General features: G+C 46.6%; 3 protein-coding genes across 3 annotated transcripts; 1 reads left to right on the top strand and 2 right to left on the bottom strand.

The window, feature by feature from the left end:
- Window positions 1-815: 815 nt before the first annotated feature.
- On the bottom strand, window positions 816-3,035 carry BP5553_09211 (uncharacterized protein; the record flags this gene model as incomplete). Its single annotated transcript, XM_032017834.1, has 5 exons — window positions 816-864; window positions 914-1,902; window positions 2,076-2,271; window positions 2,384-2,783; window positions 2,843-3,035. The coding sequence occupies 5 exons, from the start codon at window positions 3,033-3,035 to the stop codon at window positions 816-818; spliced, it is 1,827 nt and encodes a 608-aa protein (XP_031865741.1).
- Window positions 3,036-11,173: 8,138 nt separating this feature from the next.
- Window positions 11,174-12,316, bottom strand: BP5553_09210 (Uncharacterized protein; the record flags this gene model as incomplete). Its single annotated transcript, XM_032017833.1, has 1 exon — window positions 11,174-12,316. The coding sequence occupies one exon, from the start codon at window positions 12,314-12,316 to the stop codon at window positions 11,174-11,176; it is 1,143 nt and encodes a 380-aa protein (XP_031865740.1).
- Window positions 12,317-12,844: 528 nt separating this feature from the next.
- Window positions 12,845-14,465, top strand: BP5553_09209 (uncharacterized protein; the record flags this gene model as incomplete). The annotated part of the gene is made up of 4 exons (XM_032017832.1): window positions 12,845-12,943; window positions 13,026-13,541; window positions 13,591-13,880; window positions 13,931-14,465. 4 exons carry the CDS (start codon window positions 12,845-12,847, stop codon window positions 14,463-14,465), a joined length of 1,440 nt encoding a protein of 479 aa, XP_031865739.1.
- Window positions 14,466-16,019: the final 1,554 nt, after the last annotated feature.

Genomic DNA, 16,019 nt, shown 5'->3' with positions numbered 1-16,019 from the left:
GTCCTGGTTACTTTGGCTGCCCCTACTATAAGCATCACCCTTGAATATTCTGGATTATATGAAGTCGGCTATGTGGGATTCATAACCATCGGCCAGAAAGAGTGGCATGTTGATGCTCTCATGTGTAGCCATGTCCTGACATTCCCAATATATCTGGTGGTCGGTGAAGACGATAGACGACAGCGTTCTTGTTTTATTTATATCTATACCATTAAGCATTCGATGCACACTCGACACATTCTTACTACCCTGTGTCCTCTTTGTCTCCATTACTATACTCTACAGCCTCAGGGCCGCCGCCTCTGTCCCCCCCTTCCTCACTGCCCTAGTAGAATAATGTGTGTTTGATCAAGCTCGGTTACGCCTAGAGCCAATCTCGGTAAGGTTTACCCCTTTAGCCCTTTGCCTTAATCCAATCCCTCGATCACTCTTCTATCTCCGGATCCTTTGGATCCAATACTTTGGATCCAATACTTTGGTATCTAGAATTTCGCAAGTATTAATGGCTTGCTGTACATGAATCAGGGCATTGGGACTCTACAAAATTACTGGATATATATTCAATATCTATGTTAAGAATGCAATAGCAACACAAGAGAGTAGATAAAGCGTTAATATTAGTCTAGTCAATACCTAGGAGTAATAAGCCCGTTGGCGGATCGACGAAATCCACTCTCATGCACGAACCTAGCCAGTTAACATTGCCAAAGTCATGTGTGCGCCAACTTCTACACCTTGGGTTGCAGGAGATGAAACTGATATGTAGCAATAGTTCTCTGCCGCTCCTAGTAATCGCTCGAATATCGACAACCCAATCAACCTGGACTTTGCGCGTCTGGCCCAGGAAATAGATACGCTCCCACGCTATCAAGACTTGTTAGCTACCAACCACTTAAAAAGAGTATATACTAACCCGATAATAACATAACAAGCACAAAGTAAACTTCCCTCCATATAGTTCGTTCTTCCATCCAAAATCACAAAGTTCACCAAAAAGGTTGTCGCCACCAGCGTTACCGTCTCAAAAAGGCTGAAATACAATGTCATATCCCTATCCATAATCCAGCCCATAATAACAACCAATGGGGTCACGAACAAGGCGATCTGAATAGATGAGCCCACAGATACACCGATAGCAAGGTCCATTTTGTTTTTTGCAGCGACCGTTACAGCGGTGATATGTTCAGCAACATTACCGGCGACGGGTAGAATGATCAGGCCGATAAAAGGCTCCGAGAGTGGGCTGTGGGCGACCATGTCATCAATTGTATTGACGAGGAATTCGGCGCAAAATGCAACGAGGACCGAGGAGGAGATGAGGAGGACCAAGGAGGTTGCTCGACTGATGATGGGGGAATTGTTGGAGAAATCATCGTTAGGTGCGTGGTCTAAACTTCCACGAGAGAAATAGAGGAGGGGGATACTGGATGCGGATCTGACGAGCCCTTGTCTGGTTGTACTAGGAGGCAGTAATTCGTCCTGGTTTGGAGGCGTTCGAAGTGAATGTGGCCATACAGAAGAAGAATGAGCCGCTGAGCAGGGTAGATATGCTGTACCCGCTTTACCCTGCCCAGTAGCCGTAGTACCTCCTATGCCCCCGTTGGGCTGATCGATATGGTTGCTGAAATTCCCCATAACAGACTGGACTGTGGTCTCGGCGGTCGGCTCAGACTGTTGTCCACTGTCTATCGTGTCTAGTTTGATGTTCTTTGCCATGACGTTTGAATCAAGAGCTAGTCTAAGATCTTCATCCGCAAATCTAATAGTACGCGAAATTGACGAGGTAGATGAACCCCTAGTATGGCTCTGTTCTTGACTTCGCTGCACCAAGGGCCCAATACGAGACCGCACATAAGCTTCATGATGGTGGACAGGGCTGGCCAAGTACGCGTGAGATTTCAGCTGGAATAGGAGGTAAAGGAAGTAAATCACCAATAAGGCCAATGCTGATATTCTACTTAATCTCAAGACAGCTTGGTCTGCCGTCTTCATATCTTTGAAAGAGTAATGGAAAGCGGTCTCAAGCATGTTAGTCAAGGAATCAAGCCATACTTTTCTTTGCGAAGGACACTTACTGGTATTAATAAGCTGAAAACAGAGAAGGAGAGAAGGCATGCAAGAGCCTGCGAATTGGAAATACTATATGCTTGTTCTTGATCCTGGAAACTCCCAGCTATAATAGCTGTGCCAAGGATTAACAATAGGTTGACGAGGATCGATCCAAGGAGAGATGCTTGGACAATGCGGATCTGGTTGTTGAATAAAGCCGTCCTACCCAGGTCAGTCTAAGAATTCCGTTCAGAGTCTGTGCCAATGATAATAATCACATACTTTTAACCGTCAGCCAGTTTTCTCACCTCAGTTCCAACTGAAGTTAACTCACAAGATAATCACTTCGACCAGGTTACCAAAGCTAATATTCATGAGAGCACCAACAGTGTCTCCCATATCGCTAGCAATGTTTTCGGTAGCATAGGCTAGTAGTCCTGACAATGGAATGATTGCGATAGCGTTAGATGCGAAAATAATGGACGGGTGGGCCTTCGATATATAGGTTACAATGCCAATCGGGACAAAGACGAGGAGAAGATTTCCCCAGGAACAGCAAACGATCGCTCGAAGAGTAAACACAATCGACATGCACGATCCCGAAATGGCGACACTTTTCTTTCTAGAAGTGTTCATCCCTACCCGATATCGTCCAGCTTCGGTGGCGGGTGCTGCATTATACAAGTCTCCATTACCGCGGCTAAATGATAGGGGAAACCAAGATCGAAGGCGGACTTGCCAACACAGATTAGTCTTTGCAGTTCCTCGGAGAGCAAAGAGGATAGTGACTCACCTATCAGTCTGGATCCCGAGATCCAGGAGGAGCCCCGATTCCATTCGATTGGCACATCTTGAGATGGATTATCCCCTGGAGATAATAGAAATGAATAGCTTGCTCCATCGGCATCGTCGTCGTCGCTGTTGTCACCGTCAAGCGCACCATCGCTCTCGCTGATGTGGGTGGCTGCGGCATTTTCGGGGAGCATAATCGTCAAGAAGATGCTGTTGCAAAGGCCGAATTAAAAGATGATTGTTACAAGTTGGGATTGAAAGAATAGAAAAGCACGATCCTGTTGCAAAGACTGAATCGGAAGATGATTGTTACACGTCAGGGATGGAACGAAAGCACTTGGATGAGGGATTTTAGAGATTAGGGCTCGTCCCTGCGCGGACGAGGTGGTATACAACATCACGGGCTTTCAGTAGTAACTTAACTTGAGGCACGCTTTCCCAAGACGAAAAGCATGATGCCGACATGGCGGGCCAGATTCAGGGGTTAGGGGTTAGGGGGAAGCGTCGGCTAACCCCTGCTCGCTTAAAGTGAGAGCGGGGTTAAGCGTGGCGGTGCATTTGCGCTATGCCCATTGCAGGTAACCCTTGGGCCAAAGGTAGATGCGATATTTCTACAGGAGAGGAGTCTATATAATACTCGAAAATGTACTATACAAAGATATAATATACCCAGGTGGGGACGGGATAGAAATCCAGAGAGTATTACATAACGGATAGAACCTTTTCGGCCACGAGAGAGGCTTTCCGTGCTCTGACGGCAGCCATGGTCGAGATGTAAGGTGTTGTCTTCCGTGCTACAGTAGGTACGAGTATGGCAATTGATCAGATCGTTGCTGTGGGTTTAAGGTTATCAAGTTAGTCTCGGAGTTGTCGTGCACGAGCACCAAGCTAAGAGTACAACAGCTGATTGGATATTAGCTGTGGTCGCATGGTATATGGTCAAAGCTCTCGATGAGACAAGACGCCGCAGATAGCGCCATAATTATGATTACGATGCCGAGTGTTGAGGGATTTATATCTCGTTATCTATCAGATGGCCTAACCCGAACGAAAATCCCGCAAATGATCCACAATAGGATATACGAGTACGGCATAGGTCTTATCAATCCAAGGCAAGTGAAGATAAGAAGTCATAATACGGTAATACAATGACTTGTTTGAACATCTTGATTCGCCCCAATCTTTGGAGTATTTTCTGTTCTCCTCGACAATCTGCATCTCCTCCCAGAAAATTCCTAGCATCATTTCTCCCTCGAACTCGACGGCCATGGAGCTAATCTCATCCATCATAATAAGTTTTAGCCTTGTCTTGACCATGATATTTTTGCACGGAGATCTTCGAGCTCGTCTCGTACAGAATGTATATTGAAGGCCGCCCACCAACTAGAAACCGGGACAGCCGCTAACAGATACATAGGACCAAAACAATTGGCACAAGTATGGTGGTACCAAAGGGAACACCGATTCCAGCGATCCTCCCCCAGCAGCCCATTAGACCACGTCCCAACGACCCACTTCCTCGCCTCATCCAACGGCAGCATTCCCAGGCCAAACGCAGCCGCCAAGGTGAAATGCTCAGCCTGTTCCCTACTCGCACCAAAACACTCTGAAGTTGCGGGATATAGAGCTGGAAAGCCACCACGACGAGTGCGAATATCATTGCGGGGAAGGGGTACAGGTTTTGTGCAGCTCTGTTGAAGGATGTTTGGTAATAGATGGTGCCTAGTCGGCGGGTGAGGATAGTCATGAGGTTGAACCGCTACCTATAGAGTCGTTAGTATAGGTAAAGATGACTGGGAGGGATAGAGGAGACGAGTCCACATGACGGCCAGGTTTACAAGCAGATGCTGGATGCTTGTGCTAGGCGATCACTGGGGTAATTCTGATCGATACTTTGTGGAATTGGCCGAATTAGAACCACATATCCCTAAAGGTAATGCCACTACGTTGCAGATACCAGTAGGATGTCGCAAATGATGCCATTGTTTCAATGACATCTATAAAGCTTTATGATTGAAGGATAAGTCGCACGTCGAAAAGGCGGTCCTTTTAAGGCTTGCCGGGCAGGGCTTCGGCTTCGGAGATCATTGCTGCTGCGGCGTCGGCGAACACGCTGTGGCGGCTTCCCAGCTCTGTAATCCAGCTTGGTTTTTGATTAGATTTGAGTGGGATTAATCAGATAATTATCTCTAGAGGAGTATCCAAGTATTCCGTGAAAGTACTAGTAGGTGGTGGGGAAGGGTATGTTCTCTGGGTGAAGAGTCACTCGGGTTGTTCTAACGAGAGCCGTTAGCCAGGAGAAGTGAGTATATATCTCTTTGGGCGCTATAATGTGCCAGTTAAGGTTTGCGAGTTTTGGTGGGGTGTAAGTAGCTTTATTGTTCGAGGACTTTTGGAACATGCCTTTGCTGCCAAGTCTTTTTGCCTTCTAAATTACTACATTTTTCTCTTTTAACTCCGCAATTTGATAAGAAGGAGTCCTGTAATGAATGGGAAGTGTAGATACTGGATCGACGGAGTGCTCCAGATTCGACAGCCGCCTCTGTCCAATGCATGGGTGGAGCTGTCATGCTGCAAGGGAAAATAAATCGCGCATACATTCCAGCTGCCCAATCGCTAACCAGAACACAGTTGTTTGAACTGATCTGTCTATAGCAAGCCCTTTCGAAATACCCTTGATCTCGTGAGAGCATTTAATAATCGATATCGTATAGTCCAATTGCTCCCCTTCAATCTCTCTCGGCGAGCTTTAAGCATCTCCCCTGGGCAGTAAGGGAGATATAAGCCAAGATGCCTACCTTGGCTGTGACGAATTTCAACCTGCGAGCAAGCATTCCCCTTGTTTGAAGCCCCCCTATTCTTACTTAACTGAGTAATTTGGACCCGGAGAAGATCCGCAGTTTTTGTTCGGTTCTCAGTGACTTTATTGCGTTATTCGGACTGGTGGCTTACTTATTCAAGGATAAATTTTACCTCTCTGACGCATGTACGTCTCTAGTACAAATTCCCTTTCTATATCCTACCTATATATACCAGGCATTTACCCTTTAGTATTAAGCTCTTTTTCAATATAATTACTTTAAATCTATAACCTCTGTTGACTAATCTACTGCGTTTTTTTTTATGTGCTAAATTGGTCTTCGTTATTAATACAAGTTCTACAGAGTGAGGGAAGAGGGCATCTGAATATATGAGCTGGCGCGGCCGTAACACCAGCCAAATTCTATTTATTTATTTGAGGGTTTTGGAGTTTTAGACTTGGAATTCAATAGCAGGTGAAATGGGAATCAAAGGTGGGATTTTAAAGTACATATAGGATTCACGATCAGTTTTTTCACTATGTCCACGTCACTCAAGCGTTGCGTTCTGAGGCAGTGCAGCATGTTTTGTTTGTTCAGGTTTAAAGGGGTGAGGCCAAGGATTAAAGAAGGGGAATGAGGTATTTTGTAGACAGGAGGCAGGATCAGGGACATTGGCGGTGTCATGTTGAATGAGAGTGAGTATAAGAATGAGAAGCTTGAAATCACTTCCTACATAAGTTCTGGAAGGAGGATATGTAGCCAAGTCAACAAGTCATAGCTCACGTGGACACACCATGCGTCATTGTCAGCAAAGCGACGAAAGTCGCTTTCACTAAGACGAGAGTGGCACGAAAATCATTATTTTCATCACAGGACCTTTGAAATAAGGAACAGCTTCTGGTTTCCGTAAGTTGTTTACAGTGTTAAGTGGCAGGCCAGATCGAGTAAACTGGGAAGCAGCCACTATTGCTGGCGCCTCTTACTACATGGAAATAGCACTATGCACAAGTTGTGCATTTGGCTGTACGACACAGGCAATACAATGAGGGATGAGGGAATTTTATTGCCATGTACAAAATGCAAATAGCCGTGATTGAGGCATTTTGGCTAGCTCCAATTTCGTTTGGGCAAGGTGATGAACCATTGCTTTGAGGCATTTTTGGCTAGCGTCAATCAGGTTTATCGCCAGGCCATGAACTTTTGCTCGTCATTAATTAGAGCACATTTCAAGTATACCGTGTCAGCTTGACGACCGTTGTCCTCCATCGAACGGCGCGCTGCGGCTCGGACTACGAGGATAGTAAACAAATCCCCCGCAAGCCTTGTCATAGCAGCATGCAATACGAGGGCAACGCCCCCCTATAGTTATGTTGTAAAAGTCAATCAATGTGTACTATTACTATAGAGTTTGATTAGTGACACACTTATCAACAGCCAGAAACTTGGTCGAAATCAGTACGATCTTTAAATGAGGAAGTGACGACTCATTTAGACCCATCGACCTGTTAGCCCGCTTAACATCTGGTTTTTGATTTTGATCATGGCAACTGCTTCGCAACCTGACCGCTCGACAAATACCGGTAACGCCAGAACTATAATCTCAGTTGGTGCTATCATCGGATTAATCGCAATTCTCCTCTTTATTGCATGGATTTCTAATCGAATACGGCCTCACGTCACTGTCTCGACTGTTGTGCGATATCCACGCATACCCCACACGCGACACCGGAAAGGCGTTGAAAGTTACATACTACAATCGTTACCAGTCGTTAAGTATAGCGTGAGGCTGCAAGAACGGGTCAGCGAAGCCTATGACTCTACCACGAATACACATCCACCGAGAAGTCAAGTCCCGAAAATGATAGATGGAGGGAGACCATTGTATATAAATGCAGCGGCAGTGATCCCCAGAGCCAAAGAGCACACGAATGAAACGACAGTCAAAAATTCCGGTACACCTGATAACAACGTTAGGATACCACTAGAGGCAGACGCATCACAGTGCAGCGACCGATCAAGATCAAGACATGACCCCCTTAGCTGCTCCGTCTGCACAGAAGATTTCGTTGAGAGCGACGATGTTCGGATACTCCCTTGCGGCCACATTTATCACCAACACTGCATCGATTTATGGCTCGTGGGTTTCGGCGGCACGTGTCCATTGTGGTGAGCCATCTTTCATATCTCAAACTCTTCAGAACGCGTTGAACAGTGACGGTCTGATAATTTTCAAACGTCGTAGTAGAAGAACCTTACAAGATGCTCTACTATCTCCAGCCTCCCTTCCACAGCCCCCCGAATCAGCTCTGCTGTCAAATGAAAGGGCAAATAGGCCGCATCTTCGTGGACCAGCATTCCACCGCCCGCCAAATTATGAGAGTTCTTGACAGTCGCAACTGGATCGAAAGGTTGAATAAGTCCCTTATAGAGGACATCAACTTAGCAACTGTGCAATCAACGTTACTTCTTAATCGAAGGAAGGCTTGCGAAGCGTGGGGAAGGATCGTGGTAGAGTTGAAGGAGTAGGCTAGCGTTAACTAAGTCCCGAGCCCAAGCTATTCAGCCATTCTTGTTCGAGCACACCTTCAACTCACCAAGCCGTGGTAGGATATTTGGAAGAGCCTTGGTTCGGATCAACATTCATGTCTAAGACTCGCAAACCCTTCTCTTTCTTTAATGGTATCATGAACTCCGCCCCTTCATGGCGAATGCGATTCCCTCGTATCTTCGCTAGGTCTGCCTGATATGATTATCTAAGCTATTTCTAGGCTTACTCCCGTACCTAGCTAGGTCCGCTTTCACTATTACAGAAGCTAGTACTCCTCTAAAATCCGTCCCCCACCCCCAAATTTCACAATCAAGCCAATACCCACTTAGGAAAGTATCATTCGACGAAACCATGTAGTCACATTCTTCCACTTCCCAATATTGGCGTAGCGAACCAAAAATTCGACATTCAGGAGACTGTCTCCAAGCGACACCTTAGTGTAGATGCTTTCGCGATGCCGCAAAGCACCAGCGAGTCTTCCACCCGCGGCAAACGAACTGCCCAGGTCGCGGACCGCGGCAAACCCGCACTCGTACCGGCAGCAGGACGCAGGTCGCCTATATCAACTACAAAGAGAGCAAGCTCAAAGTATACAGAAAGCAAAGCTAGAAGTATGAAATAAAACAGCTGCTGACATATTATATCATAATAGTGTGATAGCCGAGTACTAGTATATACTAACTTTTGCTGTTATCAGCTAAGTAAGCTAAGTATATTTATATACCTAATATACTTTTGTCGCTTATCGTCGTCTAATAGCCTATCTTATAGAAGACTTAGTAACCGGACGTCGCTTACTACGGAACTACTTAGAAACTTTGGAAAGCTGAGTCGTAGCTCTCGAGAATCTCCTCCAATAACTCTATTCTTATATATTAGTATTAAACTTAATAGTAGAAGTAGTTTTACTATAAAGTGAGTTTAACTATAATAGCGCTAGTTAGATAGCTTCAGATAACACTAAAGAAGATAATAACTTAATTAGTAACTTAACTACAAAAGTTAGTATATTAGATCTTAAGTACTCTATAGCTACTAAGCTATATTATTTAAGTTCATCTTCTACATTTTACGAGAACGGAGAGAAACAAGTACTAAATACACCAATGACAGCTCACGACTGTCACGACTCCCGAACACACTTATTTCACACAACTCGCATCATCGAGGACAACTGGCATCGTGTGCTAGTGCTGGGCATAACAAGTATAATGGTCGTGGTGCGAAGCAGAGGCTTTGAAATCTGAAAAGGAATGACGAAAGTAACGCTGCGCTACGTGCATAGCTATACCTAATTAAATTGGTCGCTCGCTCCATCCCAGCTGGAGCTTACAGGGTAAGCATCCAGGTACAAAGTGTTGGAACGGTCTCGCCGTTCCAGAGACGAAGTTACGAACTGATATGGCGCATTCTTGGGCGACTTTGGTGCAAAACTCTTTTCGCCAGTATTGTAAGGCCCAACGGCTATTACCTCTATATATCTCCGATATAGTATAAATATCTTACTAAAATTGAGGTATTCAAGTTACTCGAATATCTTACTGGAATTGAGGTATGCTATAGGTAAAGCTTACCCGAACATTAGACTCTAAACTCACTTATAACTTGGGATGTTGTAAACTCCTATGACTCGGGATGTTGTAAACTCCTATGACCTGGATGTCGTAAAACTCTTAACTGTGGAAGTCGTTAAATCATCCCCTATACCTTAGTTGGGAGGTTGTCTAAGTCGCGACGAAGTAGACTGAGGAGGATATCCGCGGGAAAGGAGAAAAACCTAAGCGGGGAAAGGCAAAATCGGAAACGTGGAATACTCTGCGGATTACGTCCTACTTCATCTATAATCTCACGGAAAATATATATATCCGGAATTTATCGTAGAACCTCTGCTATTTTGGAGCTCTCGGAAGCGGTTCCTAGAAGGGATTTAGCTTCGGGAAGTATTTGGCCCTGTATCGCAAGAAACAAGTTAATTAGCAGGTACCAAGAAAGAGGAGGTCGTATACTTTAGTAGATAGATTTCTTTGCTCTTGTTAGGTAGTCGTTCTCCTGCCGAGAGGAGTAGTAGGCTTTGTCTTTCCTACTTTAGGTTTGGAGAGTCCCTTTTTTTCGTTTCTTAGGTAGATTGCTCCAGTAGTAAATATCATCGTAGTATATTCAAATACCTGTATTTTCGATAGACGGAAATTATCCAAAGTATAAGATAGCCTGTAGCTCGATCTTTCTCTCTATAGGCGGTCGTTCAGACTATAGCCTGGAAATAATCAGTAGCTATTAGAGATCTTGCGCTGAGGCAGGTAGATAGTCTAGATGGATTTGTTACTTAGCGAGCATAGCCTACCTCGACGGCCTTCATTATATAGCTTAGTTGTCAGCGTAGTAGATAGCCGAATGAACTCCTGAACAAAAGTTCCTGTCGATCTAACTCACTCTCATGTAGTCGAAAACGTTTGGGTTGCTATTTGAGCCAACTGTGGCTTGATGGGAGCTACGGTAGTGAGGAGGGTCTGATCGGGAAAGGCCGCTCATCGGTGCTTGGCTTGCGTTAAATGGCGTTTGCGGGTTAGCTCCCAATATCTGCTACGATAGAAGTTCCCTCGCATGGTGATATTTCTTTGAGAGCCGTTATCGATATATCTGCTTGTGTCTTCTCTTTCTGGGTGATTTCTTTTTTCCTCGCTTGTTTTCAAATGTGGTGGAGGGGTTTACGGCCGCATCTTTATATTTAATTTATCATATTGTTGACCCGCCGACACGTCTCTACAGACGTTGGGTTCTGTCTGGCGTGGGTTGGCGGCTTTACCACGTCACAAGCCATCTGGGACGAATATATATATATATAAAACTTCTCTCGTCATTGAACTCTGGGTGACTAAATATGTCTAAGTGCATTGTAAATTCTCCGTTCTATATAAATCTACACGGATATTAAGATCCTACGTCCTTCCTGACGCTCCTGAGAGCTTGCAGATTATTGATTCGATCATTTATCAATAAATGATACCTCTGGAAACTCAGCAACCACGTGTTGGAGGACTTCTGGCTTTTTATTGAGAAGCACGAAGTCAAGGAATGCAACTACATAAGTCTGCACGATATCCAAGGCCTTGAGTCCATCCAGAGTCCCAACCCGCTCCGCTGCAGCGTCAAGAATCACTTGCGGCGCGTGAAGTAGATTCAACAGGGCAGGCAAGTCAGAGAAGGTGTAGTGCTGCGACTTAGCCAAGCCCAGTTCGAGCTTCCACGATCGCAAATGCGACCATGTCTCTGCCCAGCTATCGTCAGTCGCCTGCGTCTTGTTCTCATGTCCGAAGATGAGGAACGGGCGATCGAGACCTTTCTGGACCACTGTGCTTATGAAACTGCCGTCGAGATTGACACCGCCGACGATGCGCTTATCGCGGAGCATAGCCTGCGCAGCTGCAGCCCCACCGACGGAGTGGCCAAACATGGCGACCTTGTGCGTCTTCAGGCCTTTGGATCCAGGTAGAAGGTCTTTCACGCTTCCGGGGCAACTGAGTTGATTAAGAACGAAAGAGACATCTCCAGCTCGAGTGTCTACATCCACCGGAATCTGCTCATCGGTGAAGTTGATCGCATACACAGCAGATCCGTCTGGGAACTCGACGATGTCGGCGTCATACGGATGATCAATGGAGACGACGATGTACCCATAGCTCGCGACAGCTTGGGCGATCAAACTGTAGAAATGCCTTGGTGTATTCAGTGCTGGGGAAAATATCACGACAGGGTGCTGCTCTGCCTCCTGTAGTCGGGTTCTCAGCGGCCCGGGGCAGACCTGGAGATTCAGAGACTGCAGCGTCCCGTTTGGAAGGCCGTACACGCCGAATAGCTCGGATTCCAGTTCCCCTGTCTTCGGAGGCAGATAGGCGATGGGCTTGAGGCTGGTCGGGCAGCGGACCGGCAGGAAAATGGAAGTCATGACTGCGCGATGCCCCTTTTTTGGGTCAAAGGGGTCGATACGGCCAGGGTCGACCATCTTGGCGGTGTTGTAATAGACATCGAATGGGCCTGGCGGCTTTGGGAGTATCGTCGTAGCGCTGACTGATGAGAGAATAGAGAGGAGGGCTAAGAGCCGCTGGGTGAGTGTTGCGGGGGGAAGCATTGCGAGGAGTAGGTATAGGTATTAGAGGATGTTGGTTGTGATGATTTTCCCAACAGCTGGGTTTCCAGTTGCTTTTATATACATCATGATCTCGCCCCATATTGAGAGCTTACGGCTCAAATTTGAAGTTGCACGCAACAGCATGTAGTTAGCTTTGATAGACCTACCGAAACAGGAAGCAATTGAGCGTAGGGCGATGATCTGCCGTCGCACAGCCGAAAAAATCTTGGTTCAGCGGCTGAGGCGCCAAGCCTTTCGCGCTCGATTACTTCCTAATTCGGCCTAACCAGCGGGGTTATATCAACGACCTTAAATCTCAGCCTCAACTTCAAAGCCAGAATGTGTCATCACGACATGGGATTTAAAATTATTACGTGGCTACAGCGTTATAATACGCCTCGCCCTCGCCCTCGCCCACTGTCCTCGCTCGATTATTGCCTATTCAAGAATGTTGATACCTTGAGTGACGGTGTATTCGTAATTACCTAGGTCATTCTGAGCGACGGTTGCCGACACGACTCTTACCCGATGTCAACGCAATGCCCGAGAGAGAAGAAGAAAATTGGCCCCGCCGATAAACGGAGACAAACGAAGCGTTGCGGCTCATGCTCTGCACGCCGGATCAAAGTGCGTCGCGTACCTAGGTACTTGCCCTGCCATGCCACCTGGGATCGAGCTTTCGAGGGTAGTTGGCTGATGATAACTTTAGTGTGAGGGCGGCTTCCCATGCACGCATTGCATCAAGAAGGGAAACGTATGCACACCACCTAAGCAAACTACCGGCACACTGCTATTTGTGGAAGGGCATGTTTCTGGAGTGACCAAATACCGCCCAACAACGTTGAATACGCGTAGCTCCGAATGGACTACGAGTATAGTGTCAAGCAGCCCAACCGACGGGGACCCCACCGTTCGTTTCATTGGTTGCTTCCTTCTCTTCATCCAGCAGAACCAGTTTACTCCAGGCCTCCAGAGCCTTGATACAGAGATATTGCAACTTGTGCGCACCTCTCCAGTCCTCCACCACTCGGCCGTTGCCATCGGAGCTCTGGACGCCAGTCGCCAAGGCTCTGTCAGCGTGTCTAGTGGGCAAGATTCCCCGCAGTATGTGGCTTTCAACTCTTACCTTGCATCAATCCGTGCTCTTCAGGCGAGCGTTTCGGACAAGGATGCCGCTCAAGGAGATGATGTGCTCTGGGGTACCTTCTTTCTAGGTCTTTTTGAGGTATGCCATGAAATTCCATAACCAAAAGAAAGCCTAACAGCTGGTACAGCTCCTCTCAGACTCATCCGGTGATGGATGGGTCAAACACATGCTCTATGGCACCTCCATGCTTCTCCAACTGTCCAGTCCAGATAAGAACATGTCGTCACTCCGGCGAACCTTCTATGGGATTTTCCGCATGCTCGAAGCTAGCAGGGCACTCTTGTACGGAGAGGCTACGATACTGGCAGACAGCACTTGGGAGAACTTCCACAGGGAACTCGTATCTGATGATGAAAGCTGGGACCCGATTGAAGGGATTCTTGCTCTCATGATCCACTGCTCGACGTTCAGTCTTCGGTGCGTCTCAGATCTCTGTCCCGTCTAATTTTAGCTAAGACTACTTTCAGGGCGCATCAGGTCGTTTTCCAGTTACCTGAAGCACAGCGATACACCGACCCAGCTGTTTCGGCCCTCGGTCTCGAAGGTCTCACGATCCAAAATGCTATCTACGCATGGCACGCGCAAGCACTGTCTCTTCTGAGCACTAGCGACAGCTCCCCACTACTCCTCGCTCTCGCGTACTACAACGCACTCCTTATATTTCTCTCCGGAAATTTCGACTACTTCCCGTACTGGACCGGCCTTAGCGCACCTATTCTGTCAAGGCCTGAAATAATGGGACATGTGGCATCGATACTACAGCTGACAGATGTGGCGCTGAGGACGTCAAGACTCGCAGGTGCGCTGATGTTTTTTCCGCTCCGAGTGGCGGGGTCACGCGCTGGTGGGGGAGAACAGAGGGGGAAGATACTAGAGATGCTTTCGAGGGTAGCGCAGAAGGGGTTTGTAGTTGCAGGGAGGATTAGAGATGATCTGCGGGAAGTCTGGGATGAGAGAGGGATGTTTGCTAATGGCGAGGGATGCGTAGTAGACGCATCTTAAAAATTGGGCACTAGAGCTCGATCACGGTGTTTAAAGTCAACGGAATAAATATTTGGCTCTTATTTCATGAGACGTGGGTATTATCGCTCCAACTAACGTCCTTCAAAGTTTCCTAATATGAAACGGTAGCCTACAACTTTTATCCTCACTTGGTACTGGACATCCACTTCAATCCTGTCGTCCACTTCGAACCACACCCCTAGCGCAAGTCCATCTGCAATACAGGCTCCCGCCTATTTAACTCAGTTGCCAGATTGTCTACTTTGATCGCAGTAGCCCGTCCCAGCTCGCCTCCTGATCTTTGATGTTGGAGATTACTTGTGCTAGTTGTTGAAAGCCTCTTTTAATTTATTCTCATCGTCACTGATTCTTTTGCGGTTTGAAGAAAATTGTGTGATTATTATGCTACTATACTCTTTTTATTCAGATACTACATATGTATCAAGAAAGGAGGCTCTGAGCTTACTATGCCGGTATGATCAGCATCTTGCGAAACAACTCTCTCCTGTGGTGGCGGAAGACCTTGAAAAGTAGCATTTGAAGCCATGCTTATCGAAAATGTCAACGAACGTGTTTGAAAAGAAGAGTGGTGGCACCTCGCTTTATAAATCAAAGAACTTGTAATCGTGCGCTTACAATACTGGTACCTTTCTCACATTGACGAGCGTTGGTGCTCAACGCGGTGCTAAATAGGCTTAAATCACGTCGTGTCCGCTCCACACGTACTATCGCCCCACACCGTTCCTACGCTGGCCTGGTGCCATATTACCTCCGTCGGCTATATAGAGCTGAACGTCGAACCTTAATTCAAGCACGACTGATATCTCGTAAAATACCTGCTCTGTTCTTAAGCCTTACTAATTTATTTATACACCAAGGACCAAAGTAAGTTGTAGTTTGCCAAGGTCTACAGCAATTACCAACCTGCTTTTGCCGGTCAGTAGTTAAACTCTTCTTCCCGAAGCTGGTACACTTCAGCCTTGCTATATCTAAACAATCCTATCTGTAACGCATTTATCCTTCTTTAATCAATCTGTACAAGTCCTCCCTTCTTCGGTTTCCAGCACAAATATGGTAATCGAGGTCGCCTTTACATGTGGTCCGTCCCTGCAGGGCCGTAATATACGGCTCATCAAAACCAAGCTTGGCTCCGAGAAGACCACATTCGAGATCGAAATTCATGAGTATAGGCTTGGAAGTTCGAGGCCCTTTCATACGTCTGGGGCAAGGAAACAACGAAGCAGCAGATCAAGTGCAATGGTTAGTCAATGTATATTGGTTCGAGTCTCCTAGACGCCCTCAAGGAGCTGGCTTACCATCGGTCAACTATGCTAGTGTGGGCCGATGCAATTTGCTCATAAGTCGATTGATACCGAGTAAAGGGCCTCGGAAGCTTGAGGTTTCGACCTCTGTTTTCTGAGGGGTCCCATTTTACATGTTTGGGCTAGTGGGTGACCGCAGGCTGACAAACTGACATAGGACTCTAGTCCGTCTCTCAGGGCCCTGAATCACTCCAAAGTATCCTAAACCCTATAGTGCTTTTTTCTTTTGCTC

Source organism: Venustampulla echinocandica (genome assembly GCF_003357145.1).
Source record: "Venustampulla echinocandica strain BP 5553 chromosome Unknown scaffold_10, whole genome shotgun sequence".
Classification (NCBI taxonomy): domain Eukaryota; kingdom Fungi; phylum Ascomycota; class Leotiomycetes; order Helotiales; family Pleuroascaceae; genus Venustampulla; species Venustampulla echinocandica.
Note: the sequence above shows the minus strand (reverse complement) of the source record. Positions and strands in the feature narration are given on the sequence as shown.